This window comes from Microtus ochrogaster, linkage group LG3, assembly GCF_000317375.1.
Source record: "Microtus ochrogaster isolate Prairie Vole_2 linkage group LG3, MicOch1.0, whole genome shotgun sequence".
Lineage (NCBI taxonomy): Eukaryota > Metazoa > Chordata > Mammalia > Rodentia > Cricetidae > Microtus > Microtus ochrogaster.
The window spans coordinates 44,531,113-44,550,217 of NC_022029.1; the positions used below are offsets into that span (position 1 = coordinate 44,531,113).

The 19,105-nt window shown below is 46.6% G+C and overlaps 1 protein-coding gene across 2 annotated transcripts in view; it reads right to left on the bottom strand.

Annotated features, from left to right (window-relative positions):
- Positions 1-19,105, bottom strand: part of Scrn1 (secernin 1) — a 65,429-nt gene that overhangs the window by 7,617 nt on the left and 38,707 nt on the right. For both annotated transcript variants that reach the window (XM_005360834.3, XM_026785884.1), the window contains exons 4-6: positions 13,199-13,401; positions 10,158-10,352; positions 6,351-6,516 (exon numbers count right to left, since the gene is read on the bottom strand). In XM_005360834.3, coding sequence (XP_005360891.1) covers positions 6,351-6,516; positions 10,158-10,352; positions 13,199-13,401 — 564 coding nt within the window. The remainder of the gene's footprint in view (positions 1-6,350; positions 6,517-10,157; positions 10,353-13,198; positions 13,402-19,105) is intronic.

Consider the following 19,105-nt stretch of genomic DNA (forward strand, 5'->3'; position numbering starts at 1 on the left):
CCCGTTTCCTTTCCACCGCCATAGAAAGCCCTGCTGGGACAGAGGTGCAGTTCTGGCAAACACCCCGGGGGCCACTTGCAGTAACAACAGGAGAAACTGAGAAAATGAGCCTTTCACACTCTGTGGGCTCTGACACGTTTGTGTGATTTACACATTTTCTCCTCTCAGCGGTACATGTGGGCCCACTACAAGAAGCCATGAAGAGGTTAAAAGGGAGCTGGGATGCTGACCTCCTCAGCTCTGGTGTATATGAGGCTAGAGAGCCAGAGCTCCCTTGTCATTGTGCCACACAGTCACAGATGCTGTGACCTGAAAATGACCACAAACCCGTCACCCTTGCTGTCTTAGACACATCTCTGGATTTGCAGCATAAACATCCCTCAGAGGTCTGAACCCAGCCCTGTTCCACTGAATCAGAATCTGCATTCAGCAAGACCTGAGGGGATTCATAATAACTAAGATCAAGAGACACCAGCCGTGGGCAACAGGCTGATAAATGACCTCTAGATTTCTTTTCCAGAGCTGTGGTAGGAAAGAAAGCTCAAGAGGGACGTGCAAAAGTAAGTCCCAGGTTCATTTAACCTGAGCGCCAAAGGCAGCTAGACCTCTGTGCCTGAGCTGCAAGAGTGAGCAGTGTCGGCTAAGGACAGGTATCTGCGACTCTCCTGTCCTGTCAGCGAGACTCGTAGTTATCAGAAATGACCCACCAGAAATTTTCAAAGAATTAGTGAAAAATGAGGGGCCAGGTGGGCCGGAGAGATGGCTCGGTAGTTAAGATCACCAGAGCACTTGCTGAGAACCTGGATTCATTTCCCAGAGCCCACAGGCCAGTTTCAGGGCATCAGACGCCCTCTTCTGGCCTCTGCAGGCACTGCATGCATGAGAGATACATGCAAGTAAAACACTCATCCACATTTTAAAAATATTTTTAAATGAGGAGGGAACCAAACAGAAATTCTCAAAGAACTAACAAAAACACAAAACAAAACAAAAAACCCGACCCATTCCTTAGCCCTATCTACCAGACAGCACAAGACATACCTAACTAAGCTGTTCCAGGGCCCCTGTTACCCAGCCATACCACAAGAAACCCCAGAACAGAGGGAAGCTATCCATGGTCAGAGGAACACATTTCCACTTCCTGCAGTCTCTTGGAAATGGATCTTTGCTTTCTCCCAACTTCTGGGTGTGAAGGAGGAGTTAGTCCAAAGCTTCAAAATGCCTGAACCAATTGTGATGGCCTCATTAGGGAGAAGAGAGGGAGAGGAAGAAAGAAGAAATCCAGACTTCTGCCATCAGTATTCTGGTCTCTGGACATACATTTGGCATTGCTGTAAAACCCACCCTATCCCACAGGGCGAGCAGCACTGAGATAGATGGCTGCGGGCAGTGCATGTGGTACAGCAAACACCCGGCTGGCACAGGGACTCTTCTGCCCACATGGTCCAAAGAGTCAGCTCAGGGCTGTGCCACACAGAGCCAGTGACAGACAGAACTGCTGAGGAGTTGAGTGGAGGCTTTTTGGAAGGAGTTCTCCCATTCTCTCTGACCCCAGGGCACACGATAGCCATCAGTGGCATGCTACCTCCTTGGTCCATGCTTTAAGGGGGAGGAGTGGTCTCTTCCAGAGAGCCCTGCCCTCCTTACTGCGCATGGGAGGCCCTTGCCAAGGGCAGGGTGTGAAAGCCCAGCTGCTCTAAACTGAGAGAGAACAGGAGGGGCAGACACTGGACAGAGGCGAGGTGGGGGAGTGAGAAGCCGCTCTGCATCTGGCCGGATGTAAGGCCAGTAGTTTTTCTCTGTTTCTCCAGTGGACTGAGGTGGCAGCTATGGTTTCTTCCAGTGCCTAAGACCACTCTGCTAGCTCTGTGCCTTTCCATTGTCCCTTTCTACGAGGCAAGCAGACTGGTCATTCCAACTTCAGTAAGTTCATGCAACGCACAGGTTTGCTTTTTATTAATCTTCTGAATCCAACTGATGTGGGAGGGTCTTCTGTTTTGTGTTGATTTCATTGGTTAATAAAGAAACTGCCTTGGCCATTTGATAGGCCAGCCCTTAGGTGGGTGGAATAGACAGAACAGAATGCTGGAAAGAAGGGAAGTTAGGCAATCGCCATGCCTCTCCTCTCCAGGGCAGCTGCCATGGAGCCAGCCGCCAGGTCAGACATGCTGAATCTTTCCCGGTAAGCCACCACCTTGTGGTGCTACACACATTATTAGAAATGGGTTAAGCAAGATGTGAGAATTAGCCAATAAGATGCTGAAACTAATAGGCCAGGCAGTGTTTAAAAGAATAAAATTTGTGTGTTGTTATTTTGGGGCATAAGCTAGCCGGGCGGCAGGAAAGCAGGCCTGCTCGCCTCATCACTGCATCCAAAATATTAAACAAAATGGACTGAGATGTAGGAATTCAGCGTGTTGGTCTTCCTCACCACCTGCTGGATGTCAGTTACTTAACGATGCTGTTAAGTGCCAGGTAGTTTTTCTAAGGCAAAGTGCACCATATGTTTAGCCTTCTCAACTACCCTTTCTATTTGAGAACTGAACACTAAGTATGAGCAGGTACCTATAATATTTGGATCTGTCAAGGCTTCCCCGAAAATCCTTTTCAGTCTCCAAAAAAAGCCAGCATTCCTCAACTTCTGAAAATATGAGGCATGAATGTGTGGTTGATGGTAAGCTTGAGATTGGATAAATTATGTGAAGAACAGAACCATATAATTCTAGTTATGATAAAATGGTAAGAAATGTTGCTAATAATTGGCAGAAGAAATACCTGTCACTCGTGTTTCATCATCTGTACCTCTGGCCCATGCTCTCCAAAGAAAATGTGGGGGCACACTGCAGCTTGAAAACATCCTAATGTTCGGCCAATCTTTAATGCAAAGCACATTTATGATTCTCAATAGATAAGGGCATCTTTCTACATTCGAGCCTCAGATGGCAACTTCTTCAGTGCACTGGAATGAGTGCTAATTAATGCCCACAGAGATGAAATGACGTGGCCAAGGTCACACAAAGCTGAAACTGCCTCTCTTGGTCATGGCTGTACCACCCAGATACCAGCACAGGACACACTGCTCCAGTGTTCCCGAGGGCCACGCTGCTCCAGGCAGGAGGTAATGGCCCCATTTTACACAGAAGATGACTGAGGGTCACAGAGTTCAGTGCTTTGTCCAAAACTGCATTTCAAATAAGTGGCTGAATTCAGACACGTCTTCTCAATGTGAAGTAAGCTTTCCCCACCACTCTTACTTTTAATCCTCCTGTTGGCTTTATCCACATGCACTACTATAAGAAACAGTAGGTCTGGCCAGCCAATAGTCTAACCTCAGACACACCATTGTTCTTGCTGAAGAAAAAACACTCCCCAAGTGACTGTGCTGGGCTCATCTTGTGACCAAAGTCCCTGCGGGACAGAAAACACAAGAAAGGAGCAATGCACAGACTCTAGCTCTGGATGAATCTGTTCAACCCTGACCCCAGTTGGGGAAACCTGCCCATAATACCAGTTTCTTTCAAAATGTAGGCATCTTTCTAAATGGTGCATCTGTGGGCATATGCCAACGTCACTCGAATCTACTGTTGGCAGAGATCAGAACCACTCAGGGAAGGAGCATGCACTGTACAGGAGCACTGGGAAGGGACATTACACAAGAGCACTGAGGCCAGGCGGTAGTGGCACACACCTTTAATCCTATCACTTGGGAGGCCAGTATACATGGATCTCTGTGAGTTCAAAGCCAGCCTGGTCTATGAGTGCTAGTTCCAGGACATCTAGAAATCCTTTCTAAAACAAAACAAAAACAAAAGAGCACCAGAAAGGAACAGTCAGTAAGGGAAGAGCCTGCTAACTCAGCAGAGTGGTGATGTGGTAGAATCCGTCTCCTCAGTAAACTGGATCAGTGGGCCTTCGCCTCTCCCTCAAGCACTCAAGGGCTGGTTCTGCATCCCCTGTCACTCTCAAATTCACACGTGCCTGGCACACGGAAGGAGGGGGCATGGGAGACAGAGGCATAAAGGGGAAAGTCGGATATAAAGGCCAGCTGAGATCTGTAGGGTAGCGTGTAGGACATGACAAAGAAGTACCCAAGCAGACGGAGCCCAGGCAGAGGCTTTCCTTTGGTCCTGATACCAACGAGGAGGGGTAATTCACTGTCTCGAAGCATCTCTGTATGTTAACACTAGCAGACGACTGTAAGACCACCTTAATTACAGCACCCGAAGACAAAAGACAGTGTTCAGCGTGCCCAATCACAGAACAGCACTGAGACTTCAGCCAGGCTGAGACTGCAGTCCTGAGTCAGCGTGGGTAACACAGCCGCCTTCACCACGGAAGACAATGCTGGACTGTCTTCTCCAAAGGCCTGTAATCTTCTACGAGGTCTTTCCAATTAATTTAACTGTGAATAATTTTCTTTTAAAACTACTTTAAAGTTGTCATTTAGTACCAGAAGGCGATTTCACAACCCATTTCTATAATCGGATTAAGCCGCCTGCTTCAGCCTGGGCAATAGGATTCCTTTCTCTGCATATTCTGGAGATGAAAAGTCTTATATCCTATGCAAAGTTAGAGCAGGGCCTCCACATAGCCGGGCACTGGAGCATAGTTCATGCAGACCCACTACCTGAAAGACTACGGTATCTATTTCCAACAGAAGACTTATATTCAACATATAACTGAATATAGTGGCACATGCTTGTGATCAAGCACTTAGGAGGCAGAGGCAGGGGGATTGCTGTAAGTCTGATGCTAATCTATCTACCAAATGAGTTCTGGGACAGTGAGGGCTACAGAGACTGTAGAAAAGCAAAATACATAAGAAATACTCTGAATGCTGCAGTAGAGAAACAACAGCTCTAACATACAGGTCTAGAAAAGACAGCAATCTAACATCCCAACAGGTGCTGAGAGGCAGCCTCATCGGGAAAATGCAAATGCTCACGCACTATGGTGGAAATTTAAAATGATACAACAGGGGCAGGAGATAGCTCAGAACATAGAAGCACTTGCCACCCAAGCTTGATGACACAAGTTCAAGTCCAAAGAAACCACGTGAAAATCCAGATACAGTAGTGTCCTCCTGTAATTCTAACAGTCCGACAGTGAGATGGAGACAGAATCAGCTGGAAGTTCAGATATGCATCTCAGCAAAACAAGAGAGACCCTGTTCCCAAAACAGGCGGAAGAAGAGAATTCCTGAAAATGTCTTACCTCTTCATGTGCACGCGCACAAGCACACACACACACACACACACACACACACACACACACACACATAAATAAATAAAATTTAATTAAAAAAAAGAGAGAGAGAAAGAGAGACTCCTGTATCTTAAAGAGGAGTACACCTTGTACACCTTGGCAGAACACTCCAGACTCAGAAAAAAACCTCTCGTTGCCACAGTAAACTCCTGAAGACCCACAGAGCCCTTGGGAGACTCAGTCCTAGCCTTGGAGGGTTAAAGGGGCCTGGACACAGAGATGTGAAAACTGGATCTGCTAGGCCAAAACATGGAGGAAGATGGGGCTAAAATCAAGATGAGCAGACGGAGCTGTGGGTGGGGGCCATCCAAAGAGAGCACAAGGAACAGTGCAGAGTGGATGGCACAGGGAAGGACCAGCAGCAGGGCCATGAGGATGGCTGAGCTGGTTGAGTAGAAAGGACTGACAGGAACCTAATCGCTAAGACGGTGCACACCCGGCCAGTTCTGGCAGTGCAGACCTGCGATATTAGATGTGGGAGACCCAAACCCCTGGTTGTTCTTAGAGGATGCGTCCTCAGCACTGTGCAGGACTGCCTCCCGGCTGAAGCAGGTGGTCAGAAAGCAGCAATCTAAAACATGTCAAAAGATGGCAGGTATTTCCCTCTGTACCACCCCTGGGCCATTTGTCCAGTAACACACAAGAACTGTATACCTTTGGTAGCCCTGTATCTGGCTCTTACTGTGTTTTATACATCTTCATCTATAACACAATGCTTGGCCTATGATCTATTCTTTTTTTTTAAAGATTTATTTATTTATTATGTATACAGAATTTCTTCCATGTGTACCTGCAGGCCAGAAGACGACACCAGACCTCATTACAGATGGCTGTGAGCCACCATGTGGTTGCTGGGAATTGAACTCAGGACCTCTGGAAGAGCAGCCAGTGCTCTTAACCACTGAGCCATCTCTCCAGCCCCCTATGATCTATTCTTAACAGCAATAACTGGGCTCCGTGACTAGAATGAGCCCTATGTGGCTGTGGTTGAGTACCACCTAATCACAGCTCCTACACTACACTGCCCAGGCTGAGAACTGAGAAAAGCATTCAAGGGAAGGACATGCCAGGTGTTTTAGACAAACCTGGAAGGATCCGGGGTCCCGGTGAAGTAGTGGATGCACGGTGAACTTCTGTTCTGAGGCAGGACAGACACTATGCTGGCTGTAGTGAGGAATGATTCCGAGTCTATGCAGACTCCACTGGCTTTGTCTCGTAAGATGTTGATCATCGTCTGCACGGTGATGCTTTCTGGGAGAGAGAGGAGGGGAAGGAATGTATAATTATGAAGGCTGGCAACCAAAACTGAGTCACTTTTTTCTCTCTTTGCTTCTGAAATTCCCATTCGCCCTGCTAAAGTCTGGCCATGGGAGATGAGCAAAAATGGCCATGCTCATTTTGGGTCACATCCTTGTTCAGTGCTGCACTTCTTCCCGCCTTCCTGCTGACTGGGAGAAGCCAACCAGTGGTTCACAAACTGCAGCCCAGAGTTGAACAGAAAAGTCCCCAGCCCTGGACTGTCTCTATCTGTCTAGATGCTAATGTGGGAAGGAAATTTAGATCTCTTTGTTGTAGCCTTATCTCTTCCTCAACTAGAGCAATGACTGAACAGACACATAAGAAACCGCGTGGTCCTAAACACAGCCCTCCCCTCTCTCATTTTCACATCTACTTGCTGTTTGGGGTACGGATAATATTTGAAGGATGAACAGACACAAAGAGAATGAGATGAAACACAAAGAGAAGCATTTAGAGTACTCAGTCTTTAGGCTTTACATTCAGATGAGTGGATGAAGTCCCTGACTACACGTGATCCCGTTCCATCATGTCCTCCTGTGATTATGAGTCTATAAAACAGTCTTTTAGCTGGATGTGATAGTTCATGCCTATAATCTCAGCATCCAGAAGGTTGAAACAGGAAGAGCACTGATTTGAGGACAGCCTGGGCTACATAGTGATTTCCAGGATAGCCTGAGTTACACATGGAAACCTTTCTCAAAATACAAAACCAACCCATACCAAACCAAAACCAAAACAAGGTAGTTATGTGGAGAAGTAGCTGGCCAGCCTTGGACTCCAGGTCGGAACCTGTAATAGATTCACTCTTCATCAAAACTCCTCCCCAACGTACCAAAACCAGACAAGGAAGCCACCAATCCCACTCTTAGCCTGACTGCACCAAGATGGACTCAGCCAGGGACAGGATGCCCCAGTGCAATGCAGGTCCACTTTGTAAATCTCTGTTTACATTTTACACAAACTATTAGCAATGTCTTTGATTTCATTTCCTACCCAATGTCTCGATTTCCTGCCTCACCCTCATATTAGTTTTAATCTGTCTCTAACAGGTTGGCAGTGTCTCTGCCCTTTGGTTAGTCCCTGCCGTGTTCCCTGTGGCGGTGTCTGCAGGTGGTGTGCACTGTGCAGGGGCACCTGGAGTTATCACAGGCCCCTCCACCCTCTGCTTCAGATAAACTTGTGCCGATTTAGGGCTCATGTTCAAGCAGGATAAAGAATTTTATCACTAGTTTTGTTTTAGCTTAAAACCTTTAGAACTTTTTCACGAAGATCCCTCCTAAAAATGAATACTTCCGCTCTAACACCAGTGCCGCCTCTCGCTTGCTGAGCTCCAGCCAAAGGAGAAGTGGGGGTAAACAAGGAGGTGCCCATACTATGGCTCGTACAAAGCAGACTGCCCGCAAATCCACTGGTGGTAAAGCACCCAGGAAACAACTGGATATAAAAGCCGCTGGCAAGAGTGCGCCCTCTACTGGAGGGGTGAAGAAACCTCATTGTTAGAGGCCAGGTACGGTGACACTCTGTGAATTCAGATGCTATCAGAAATCCACTGAACTTCTGATTCGCAAACTCCCCTTCCAGTGTCTGGTGCGAGAAATTGGTCAGAACTTCAAAACAGAACCACGCTTCCAGAGAGCACCTATTGGTGCTTTGCAGGAGGCACGCGAGGCCCATCTGGCTGGCCTTTTTGAAGATACCAACCAGTGTGCTACCTATGCCAAACGTGTAACAATTATGCCAAAAGATATCCAGCTAGCACGCCACATACACGGAGAACGTGCTTAAGAATTCACTATGAGGGAAACGTTTCATTCTCAAATAAAATTTTTTCCTCTTCTTCCTGTTATCAGTAGTTCTGAATGTTAGATTTTTTTTTCCCCAATGGGGTCAAAAGGTACCTAAGTATATGATTGCGAGTGGAAAAATGGGGGACAGAAATCAGGTATTGGCAGGTTTTTTTATTTTCATTTGTGTGTGAATCTTTAATATAAATGCAAGCATTAATGTAAGCAAAATGTTTCAGTGAACACATTTCAACAGTTCAACTTTATAACAACTATAAATAAGCTTGTTAAAATTTTCTGGACAATGCCAGCGTTTGCATTTTTTTAAATAAGTAAATTTCTTATTGCTAGCAACTAAATGGTGTTTGTAGCATTTTTCTCATGCGGTAGTTTCCATCGTTCACTATACTTTGCTAACTTAGTTGTCCCTACATGCAAGTGCATGTTTTTAATCTGGTCTGTCTTCTGTGCTGTTCCTGTAAGTTTGCTAATAAAAATACATTAAACCATGAAAACATTTTAAAAAATGAATACTTCCATGCCTTTATATACAACAATTTCTACAGCAAAATCCCAGAGCAATATTCTACATCGAGGATCAGAAAACATTTCCTAAAGAACCAGAGAGAAGATAGTTTAAGCCCCGGACCAGGTGTTCTATACCACACTGTCCCCACAGCAATTAGGCTCCAGCACTGTTGGACCGGGGTGGCCATAGGCGGCACAGAATGAACTGAGTTTGCGCTGCAGTTGGACTTGCAATGTCCTCCAAGGGCCCAAGCGCTGGAGGTTTGATCCTCAGACTATGATACTATGTGAGAGGGAATATTATAAGGAAGATGGGTTCATTGAGGGTGTGGTCTTGAAGAGATATGGGGACTCTGCCCCCCATACACACACACACACACACACACCATTGCTTCCCAGCCATCATGAGGCAAGCAGCTTCCTGACCATGCTTCTCCTGCTGTGACACCTGCTCCCTCCTCAGACCCAAAAGTAACAGGGCAGCTGATCATGCACCAAAACCTCTGAACCTATAACCTGAAGATAATCTTTGCTCCTGATAAGCCTTTTTGTTTTAATCTCTGGAATTTTGCTACAGTGATAAGAAATCTGACTAGCATAGCATGGCTGTTTTCTAATAAAACTTTATTCACAAGAGAAGCTGCTGCTAGAGGACATAGTTTGCAGCTATTAGCTCTAAATGACCTTTTGATTGACAGATACGTGTAGAATTAGCAAATACAAAATGTGACCACTATAGGCCTAGGGGCAGTGTCTATCCACACATATAAACACAGAGCTATCTTTGCAACACATTTGCCTAAATATAGGTTTTTAATCAGAATTTAGTAATGTATGGCATTGCTGTACGGCACAAATGGGTTATAAAGAGGATCCAGTTCGATAGTCCAGTCCAGAAATTCATGGATTGAAGAAGTACCAGGTACTACGGGAGAATCTCAAAATGAGCAAAAGGCTTATTCTGCAGGCTAACTGGGCTGGGGAAGAGGGGTTCTCACAAGTTTCTGAAGCTACAAGGAAGGCTGCAGTGAGAGCCACACAGGATCACATGACAGCAGTACTCACATCAGAAGGAATAAGAAACCCCCACAGGTTCCTACAGGTGGAAGCTGCACATAACACATACAGGCTGTCCCCTTCCTGCACACCAAGGATGGAAGGTATAAGCTGGTCTTTAACGTGCAAGGCTTATTCTCTACTCTTCCTCTCTGTCGACCCTCTAAAGTTCAGTCGAAAACCAAAGAGCATGAGCAGGAGAATCGTAAGGAGAGGTTAACTTACCCTCTTGCTTTTCTAAGCTGTCTTTGCCTGCACAGCAGTCCAGGTGGTCATCAGCTGGAGAAAAAACCTGGGCAAAATTGAATTCATCCTCTCCCGTCCACCAGCCTTGACTCTGAGCGTAAGTCCTGAGTTCTGGGTGCTCCTCGTCCATCTTCGTGGTGAGTGAAAGCTGATTGCAAATGCACCTCACTCCCTCTGCAAAGAGTCTGACGTGTGGTTAGTGGGGGAACCCCAAGACTGCAGGGAGGAGTCCGTTCTGATGTGTGGTTAGTGGGGGAACCCCAAGATTGCAGGGAGGAATCCATTCTAATGTGTGGTTAGTGGGGGAACCCCAAGATTGCAGGGAGGAATCTGTTCTAATGTGTGGTTAGTGGAGGGAACCCCAAGATTGCAGGGAGAAATCCATTCTGATGTGTGGTTAGTGGAGAGAACCCCAAGACTGCAGGGAGGAATCAGGTCCATCCCTAGGGAGAGAAACCTGAAATCCTTGATCCTTGCTCCAAGAGACGTCCTAAAAGGTCTAGCCTGTCTCCATCAGACATTATTACAGCTTAGAGGGACAACAGCTTTACCAATTTTAAATTCACAAACAAAATAAAACACTCAAGGCCCTTTGTTTGGACTAAATAAGCCCCAAGCATTCATGTCTGCAGGAAAATCGAGCAGCTATTTGAAAGGACTGCTGTGCTCGCAAGACTTGGGGGATCTATATATGCAATTCTGTTACAGCTGTGGTTCTTAGCCTGTGGGTCATGACCCCGCTGAGAGTTGCATATTAGATGTTTATATTATGATTCCTAAGAGTAGCAAAATTACAGTTATAGAGTAACAATGAAGATAATTTTATGGCTGGGGGTCCCTACAACATGAGGAACTGTATTAAAGGGTCGCAGCATTAGGAAGGTTGAGAATCACTGCTGCACAGGGATGCTCCACGACACTCACAGGCTCCTCCTCCTAGACGAGCAATCCTGCCACCACCATCGCACACCCGCACAGATGGAGGGTGACTTGGTCCCTAAGCTTTGAGGGGCTGTCTAGACTGCAGAGGCCAGGTTACCATTGCTAGGTCAAAAGGGTCATTCACACAGGTTGCTCCCAGGGAGCTTGCTGAGCTTCCAAATTCTTGGAGAATGAGATGAAAACTAAAGAAAATGCGTCAGTGGACCTCTTCCTGCCTGAACCCCGCTAAGCCAGAGCCCTTGCTGCCTTACTCCGGGTCCCTAGAAGCAAGAGCAGATGGACTGAATTTTCTCATGATGCCTTGCTTTAATGATGTAAACCTCCAAAATATGCACTCCCGATTGAGAGGCACTGGTTATTGGCCATTCATTTTTATTCCAGAGGATATTGCTAGTATGAAATTTAATTAAGCAAAACAGAAAACAGTTTCAAAGAAGTGAGTTTGATACCATTCATACTAAACTATTCAAAGAAACATTCTTGTATACTTGACAGATGTTATCTTCCTAGAGAGCTAATTTACAGTAGACATTTGTTTTTAAGATTCAGAACTGAAAGAACAGACTGTGTTAACTCCTACCAACATCTATCACAATGCTGCTGGGGTCAGAGAACAGGAAATCAATGAGTAAAAAGAAAATGGCTGCTGAAGAAGAACTGTAGTGAAAAACAACACTCATTTTGTAGAGATGGACGTCTCTAAGTGACGCTCTGAAGGAAGTGCAGCTTCTGAAATGCAATTACAGATCAAAAACTCTTAGATTCTACTTAAAAGCAGCTGGACCGCTTTGAAGCAGAGCCCAGTGGCCTTCCTGAGAGCCAATCGATAACATCACTTTATCTTAGGGGGCTTCTGTAAAGGAGTTTTAAGTTCCTGCAGGGAAGGAGAGCTGGAGGTCTGGAGAAGGGGCTTTTGTTCTGCAAACACTCTAAGGCCTGGGAGGGAAGCACGCACAGGCCCTGAGAGATGTAAGCTGGCTATATGGATACAGAAAATCTCCCTGTGCTGCTGGTGGATTTGCTAGCCCATCCCACAGCCTATGAGAATGAGCAGACAGTCTTCACACACACAGGAAACTGGTCTAGACTTCTGGGTCTTAGCAGGGCAACTTTGTACGGGGAACACATAAACGTCTTGGGGGAGCCTTGGTCACTGGAACCTGTGCCCCAAATCGGGCTTGACTCCCAGTGACTCAGGCCAGATTTGGTTCTGATTACCTAAAAACTAGGGTGGCGATCAGAAAGCATAGCTAATATTTTTCATAATTAACTGATAAAGACTTGATAATAAAAAATATTCTGGAAAAAATGTAGAATGTAGAGGTTTAACAGATACAAGTGTGGTGGCGCACTAGCTGGGCTACCTGGCACTCGGCTGGGGAGAACGGCAGTACATCTGGTGTGTTGTTATCATCCCGTCCCAAGGAGAGCAGGGGGATTGCCGTACACCAAATCTCTTTAGAAGCATTTCTTTAGCCCTTTAACCAACTCTAGGACCCGATCTCATTGGGAATCTGACAGAGGGTACTGAGTGGTGCTACACTGTCCCAGCCCTGCCCCAGAAGCGAGAAGCTACATGAACTAGAATGACACTTCTCATGTAGATGGCCATGTCTATGCTTTCGTAGCAATGGAGTCTCAGCTCTATGACCTGGTTGGCCCTGAGTGGCACTCAAGAGTCCTCACAGACCCAAGTTTCTGTTTTAGAGGAACCATCATCAGTAGCCATGGAGCTGGGAGTAACCAGGGATTCGTTGACCCATTATGAATGAAGACTCCCCGTTCCCTTGCCCAACTCAGTCATGGCTAGTCAATACTAGATATGTCCAAAGAGCAAACAGGAAGTGTAAAAAGTTGGCTATGCACTTCCTGAGTCTTGGCATCCTTTCACAGGACTCGGGAGACTCTGATTACATCTCTGGAACAGATACCTGGAGGTGAGAGGCATGCCTAAACCTGAAGACCAGCACAGGGAGGACACACCACAGCATCCTAGCATCTCTGAGCCAGTCCGGCACGTCTGACTACCATCACTCCAGTCTGTCCTATCCTGAAATCTCTACCCTGCACCCCCTCACCTGTGATTCTCTCAGCAGCCCAGTACTTCCCGACGGTCTCCAGCACCCAGGCTTCGTCACGATCCACCAGCAGATATGCGCTCTGGAAGCTGTGGCAGGAGTGCGCATCTTCGTAATAATTCCCACCCTGTCCGTGCTCGTCCAACAAGGAGACGATGATGTCTAAGGCTTCTTTAGCCGTCGTGCCTCGTTCTAAGCCAAGCCTGGCAGAAATCAGAAACACACCTTCGTCATTTCAGAGAGATGATCATTACCATAGCAACCAAAGGTTGGGACAAGGCCAGGTCAGGAAACATTTTAAATGTTCAAACCAATAACTGAACTAACTAATAGTACTTTAACTCAGAATGCCTCTCTCACACATCCAATTAAAACTGTAGGAATGTGTTGTCTTTACATAACCCCCTTCCGTAAGAAAAGACATCTCAGGGGCCAGTAGTTGCACTTCCTAGATGGGAAGATCAGCCCCTCCTTTCCCTTGGCTGACCTTATCTCCCGTCAAACTCATATCTGGCCTGAATTTCCTCCTGACTACTGCCTAAGGAAATCTCCACAGCCTGGATCAACTGTTATTTTACAGTGAGTGCTTCAGACACTGCGATAGCCTATGTGTATCTCCTCAAAGTTCGTGTTGAAATCCAACACCCATGAGATGGTATTAGGAAGTGGGTCTTCTGGGAGATGATGAAGTTAAGGGGATGCCACCCTCATGAGTGCCACTCGTGTCCTTTATAAAAGAGGTCTCCTCAGAGAGCTGTCTTGCCTTATTCCACCACTGGGTGACACAGTAAGTAGTGCCCTGTATGAATCAAAATGCATCCACACTGGACATTAAATACTGCTTCCTTGATCTTAGATCTCCTTGTTTTAAAGACTAAGAGCAACACATTTCTATTGTTTATAATTATCTCATTCAAGTTATTTTGTTAAAGCATTTTTTAGTAGACTGAGAAAACTGGTTCTACGGTTTGATTGGCAGCCATTGTCCACTGTGCATATAATTTGATCAGAGATCTCATCAGGAACAGGTTATACTATGACTGGTTCTTTTTCTACGTATTCCCCTCCTACACATCAGACTGTATCACCTGGTGTTGTTTATAGCATCGACTATCAGAAGGACACAGACTCTTTCTAAAGCAAGCCAGCCATCTCTCTTCCTTCCCCATCCCTATCAACGAATAAGTCTGTTATGGAGAATGCAGACACTGCCTTCTGCATGACTTTGGGCAGCTTATATAATAGATCTGGACTTCAGTTTTATGCCATCTATGAAAAGTGTCAAGGTTATCAGGGTAAGGTAATAAATATGAGAACACATAGCACTAACTGCCAGATAGTAACATGTTAGTAAACAATCAGCTTCAGCAGATGGAATGCCGTGGCGCACAAACTCAGAGAGCATGGACCCAGCTCCAGCTCTGGTTATGCAGTATGCCCTTAGCCATGTGACCTTTCCAGCCCTTTGGGCTCATACTGGCGATGTACTCACACTAATACCTCCCTGTCAGGCTGAGATGACAGAAGACAGCACGGAAGGTGCATTTGGTTCATGAATTCATCCATTCAGTGGGGCTATTGCTCTGCTTGTAGGCGCTCACGTCTTAGATGAGGGCAGCAGAGGTACTTAGGTGGTGACAGAAGCCTGTCCTTGATAAATTCATGACTCGAGAAGAGATGACGATTTCAATTCACTCAACTGAATGTCTCCTAAGGGATGCCCCACTGTGCTGTCATGGAGAAGAAAGGATAATGCAACCCGAGCTGTGGACTGAGCCCTGTAATGGGCTTATTTCATAGTCGCAGCATCATACAGCAATTCACTTGACAGGTCTCCTTTTACATTTATTTAGGAAGGCGATTACAGAGCCACACTTCACAAAGTTGAGCCCTAGGGCCTTGCTTGAGAGAGTAATAAAAGAAGATCCTGAGCCTTGAGCTTCGCAACTAGGGCAGTTAGGTTTCAGATTGTTGTCTGAGACCTCCCTTCTCCCTTCCCTTCCCCCTTCCCATCAAAGATGGCACACTAACTATCCCTCTGGAATGAATGAAAAGAACAAACTCACTGAAATATACATTAAATAGCTTCCCCTCTGTCAGGGTCACCATCTCCTAAAAGGAGGGGCATCTCAAGGATTTGGAGTAATGTCTTTTCCAGGGTCCTTGGTCACAGTGCCTTGTGTCTCAATACCCCCAGGCCTTTGCAGGTCCAGATGGACCCACACAAACATACTCCAGAAGCATGCAACCACGGCTATTAGCACTAGTCTTTGGAGTTTGGAATTTCTGTTCGGTATATTCCAGTGTGCATGGCTGACGTCCCCGCCTGCTGAAACCCCATCGAGGTTCGGTAGTTGTACTTTCCCTTCATCCCAAAATGCAGGTAGAATTCTGATTTCAGTGTTTCTCAGATCAACACCATGGGGTTACATGCAACCTATGCCTTTAATCCACGTGGCCATTCCCACATGGCCTCCGGGCCACGGGATGAGGACAGGATTGCCTACTCCACAGCAGCACAAGGGCAGGCAAGGACATGGGGACTGCATGCCCTCTATCTGATCTTAAGAGGTACAGATGAGTCCCAAGTCACTGGACAGAAGGCCATCCCTCAGCATCCTAAGGCATGTTCTGAAGATGTCCCCACCCACTATAGCCTCCTAGATGGGTTAGCTGCACAGGATTCCCGATTGGGCTTCTGGCCCAGTGCCTAAGTTGACTTGGTGGCTGTGCTTTAGCCAAAGAAAGACCAGGACAGAGATGGATCGGAAAGGCTCAGGCTAGTCCCATTCAGACATCTGCTTCCTTCCAAAGCGCCTTATCTAAGTTGTTCTAGATCTAACAGTTAGATGTGCCTGGATTCAAGTCTTGTTTTGTGAAAGAAAAATTAAGTCCCGTAGTCTGTTCACATTTGGGTCATACTTCCCTGCCCATTCCTGAAAGGGTATTTCGGCAAATTGCATCTGCCCTTTGGTTTAGGAGCCTGCCTGCTGAGCTTTGCCGTATCGATGACTCTGTACATCAGGAGGGGCTCCCCTCTGTACACCAAATAAGAAAAACTAGGTAAAAACTGGATTGAGTTTGGTAAACCATTGCTATTCTGAGGCAATTAATGAAAACGCTAGGTAGCCCAGCCAAGAGGACCCTGTTCTCAAAGGACACTGCCTTAGAGAACTGTTATAAATGGCTCTCCCCCTTCCTACCAACACAGCTTCAAGGTCCCTCTGGTTTGTGGCCTCGTGGACATTAAAAGTTTTCTCGGAAAGGACGAGCACAGGATGATGCTATGAACAGGAAGTCTGTGTCTGTCTTCGAATGCTGCAGCCACTTCCCCTGTGTGGTGGCGGTCAGAGCTGTGAGAGGCAGCTGTGAGGATGGAGTCTTTGTGATGATAGCAGGGCCCTTAGCACAGACACACAAAAGCCTGGACTCTCTCTGCTGTGGCCAGCTGTCCTCAGGTGGGACCTGTTGGCACTGTCATCTGGAACTTCCCAGCCTCCAGAACGGAGATATAAGTATCTGTCATTTAAACCTCCCAGCCTGTTATATTGTCATAACACTCCAAATGGACTAAGAAAAGTGTTAAGTGGATTTTACGGGCTGTGTGAGCTTGAACTTTAACATGTATGGAAGGTCATTGTTTTGGATTGAACTCCTACAACAGGCCTCAGCTGACCATCCAAACGGGAGCTGCCTATGCTAAATGCCCCAACACTGGAGCATTTGAAGGCAGAGTTAACCCACTCTCGCTTCAATGAACAATAGATTCTAGTTCCCCTGAGCCAGCTTGAGAAAGTCCCCGTAACCGTAGCTCCTAGAGGAAAGTAACCTGAAGTCACCTAATGTTAATGGGTTTCTTTTTCTTCCCCGAGTTGTTCTGCTTCTCCTTTTCTACTCTGTAAAACCCAGCGTTCCACTCTCGCCTGCTGGGAGCTTCTCCTGCTTTCCAAAATGAGGGGCTGCCCTGATTCAGGCATCACGAGCAAACGCCCACTCGGTCTAAAACTAAATCTGCTGTCACTTCATCTTCTGACAGGGGAGAGGGTGTTTGAGACCTTTTGACTCCTTCCCATTTTGATGTGTTCTGTCTCAGCGGAAGAAGTAAAGCACGATCTAATCTAGAGAGAAGTGGTACCCTGGTATTCCCAGCTCAGCCACCTTCTAGCCCCGGGGTGCTGAGCAAACCACTTAACTTCCCTAATTTCCCTCATCTACCACAAGGAATTAGAAGACCTGGCTATTCGGGTTGCTGTGATTGTTAAATGAGATAACCCATATATCAAGCCAGTTTCCAAAGGGAGTTCAGGAAATGGTGCCTTTAATTTCTCAGGTCCTTCCTCTACAGGCATTGACTGAGCTTCCGTTCCCACCACCTGTGAGTGCCTACCTTCACTTACAATGTACCGTAAAACCACAGGCCTTTCCAAATTTTTCTGATATGCGGAGAAGCTGATAGTTTGTGTTTAGAATTATGAGATGCTCTGAAACACTGAGACTGACCGAGTTTAGTGCCAACACCAAACCCAGTTAGAAGCAGGAAGAGTCAGTCTGCAGAGGGATGGCTCAGAGGACCCGAGTTCAGACATCATGTAATGCTAGGTGCTCACCTGTAATTTCAGTCCCCTGGGAATTCAAAGATAGCAGAATACCCAGAGCAAGCTAACTGGTGAGACTAACCATGCTGTAAAGTTCTGAGTCTTATTGAGAGACCATCACTAAAGGAATGAGGAAGCAGAAGGATACGGGAAGGTACCAGGCATCAACCTGGGGCCTCCTCGTGCATGCACACGCATACATGCATACACATCACACACACAGATATGTGAAAGGAAGATGAGATTGCACTGCAGAAAAATAAAAGGATGGTGCTGTTGTGCAAGGGACAGGGCAGTGCATGGGCAGATGCAGTGCTCTGTGGAGCTGGCTGACACCGGCTTTTTCCGACAGCAGAGGATTAAATGTGAGGAACTTTTGAGCTAGTTGCTAATCCTTTATTGTCTTTAAGGCATTTTTATATCACAGGTGTTGGAAAGGCCACAGTTTAGGGCTGCCGCCTCCACGTCTCGCTGATTCTTAGGTATTTCCCAGCATATCACTGTCTAATGGGATCCAAATGCCTCCAGGTCCTCATCTGGATAGAGGTCAGGAGGCATCATTAGGACAGGCAGACCTCAGATGTAATGGACCTAAATTGTAAGAGACACCTTGACTTCTAGAAAATACCCCCCATCTTATGTTAGCGCCCAGCAGCTGCTAACCCCCATCTTATGTTGGGTCCTTCCAGCTGCTAACCCCCATCTTATGTTAACTCCTGCCAGCTGCCAACCCCCACCTTATGTCAGGTCCTGCCAGCTGTTACCTCACCCCCCATCTTATGTTACCTCCCAGCAGCTGGATCCATAGTCACTAAACAAGCAAAACATGTGTGTATGTTTATATGTGGGGTGGGGGGACGGGGGCTGTGGGAAGACTAGTCAGAGATCCATAAATAAGAAAGGAGGGGGAAGGAAGGAAGAAAGGAAAGTAGGGAGGGAGGGAGGGAGGGGTAGGGAGGAGGGAGGAAAGAGGGAAGGAAGGAAGGAAGGAAGGAAGGAAGGAAGGAAGGAAGGAAGGAAGGAAGGGAGGGAGGGAGGGAGGGAGGGAGGGAGGGGTAGGGAGGAGGGAGGAAAGAGGGAAGGAAGGAAGGAATGGACACCAAACCAGGCACAGCTTTGTTTGTTTTTAGCACTAAGAACAAATTATAACAAGTGCTGTTGAATGCTTGCATTCTTAGACGCCCCTAAGAAGCACATACAAATCATACCTCTACCCTGAAGACGGTGCCTATTAAATCAAGGCTGTCACTCAGTTCTGTCTCTTGGAGCTGAGCTTGGACTTGATGTATTGGTGGAAGGCACAAAGGACCAG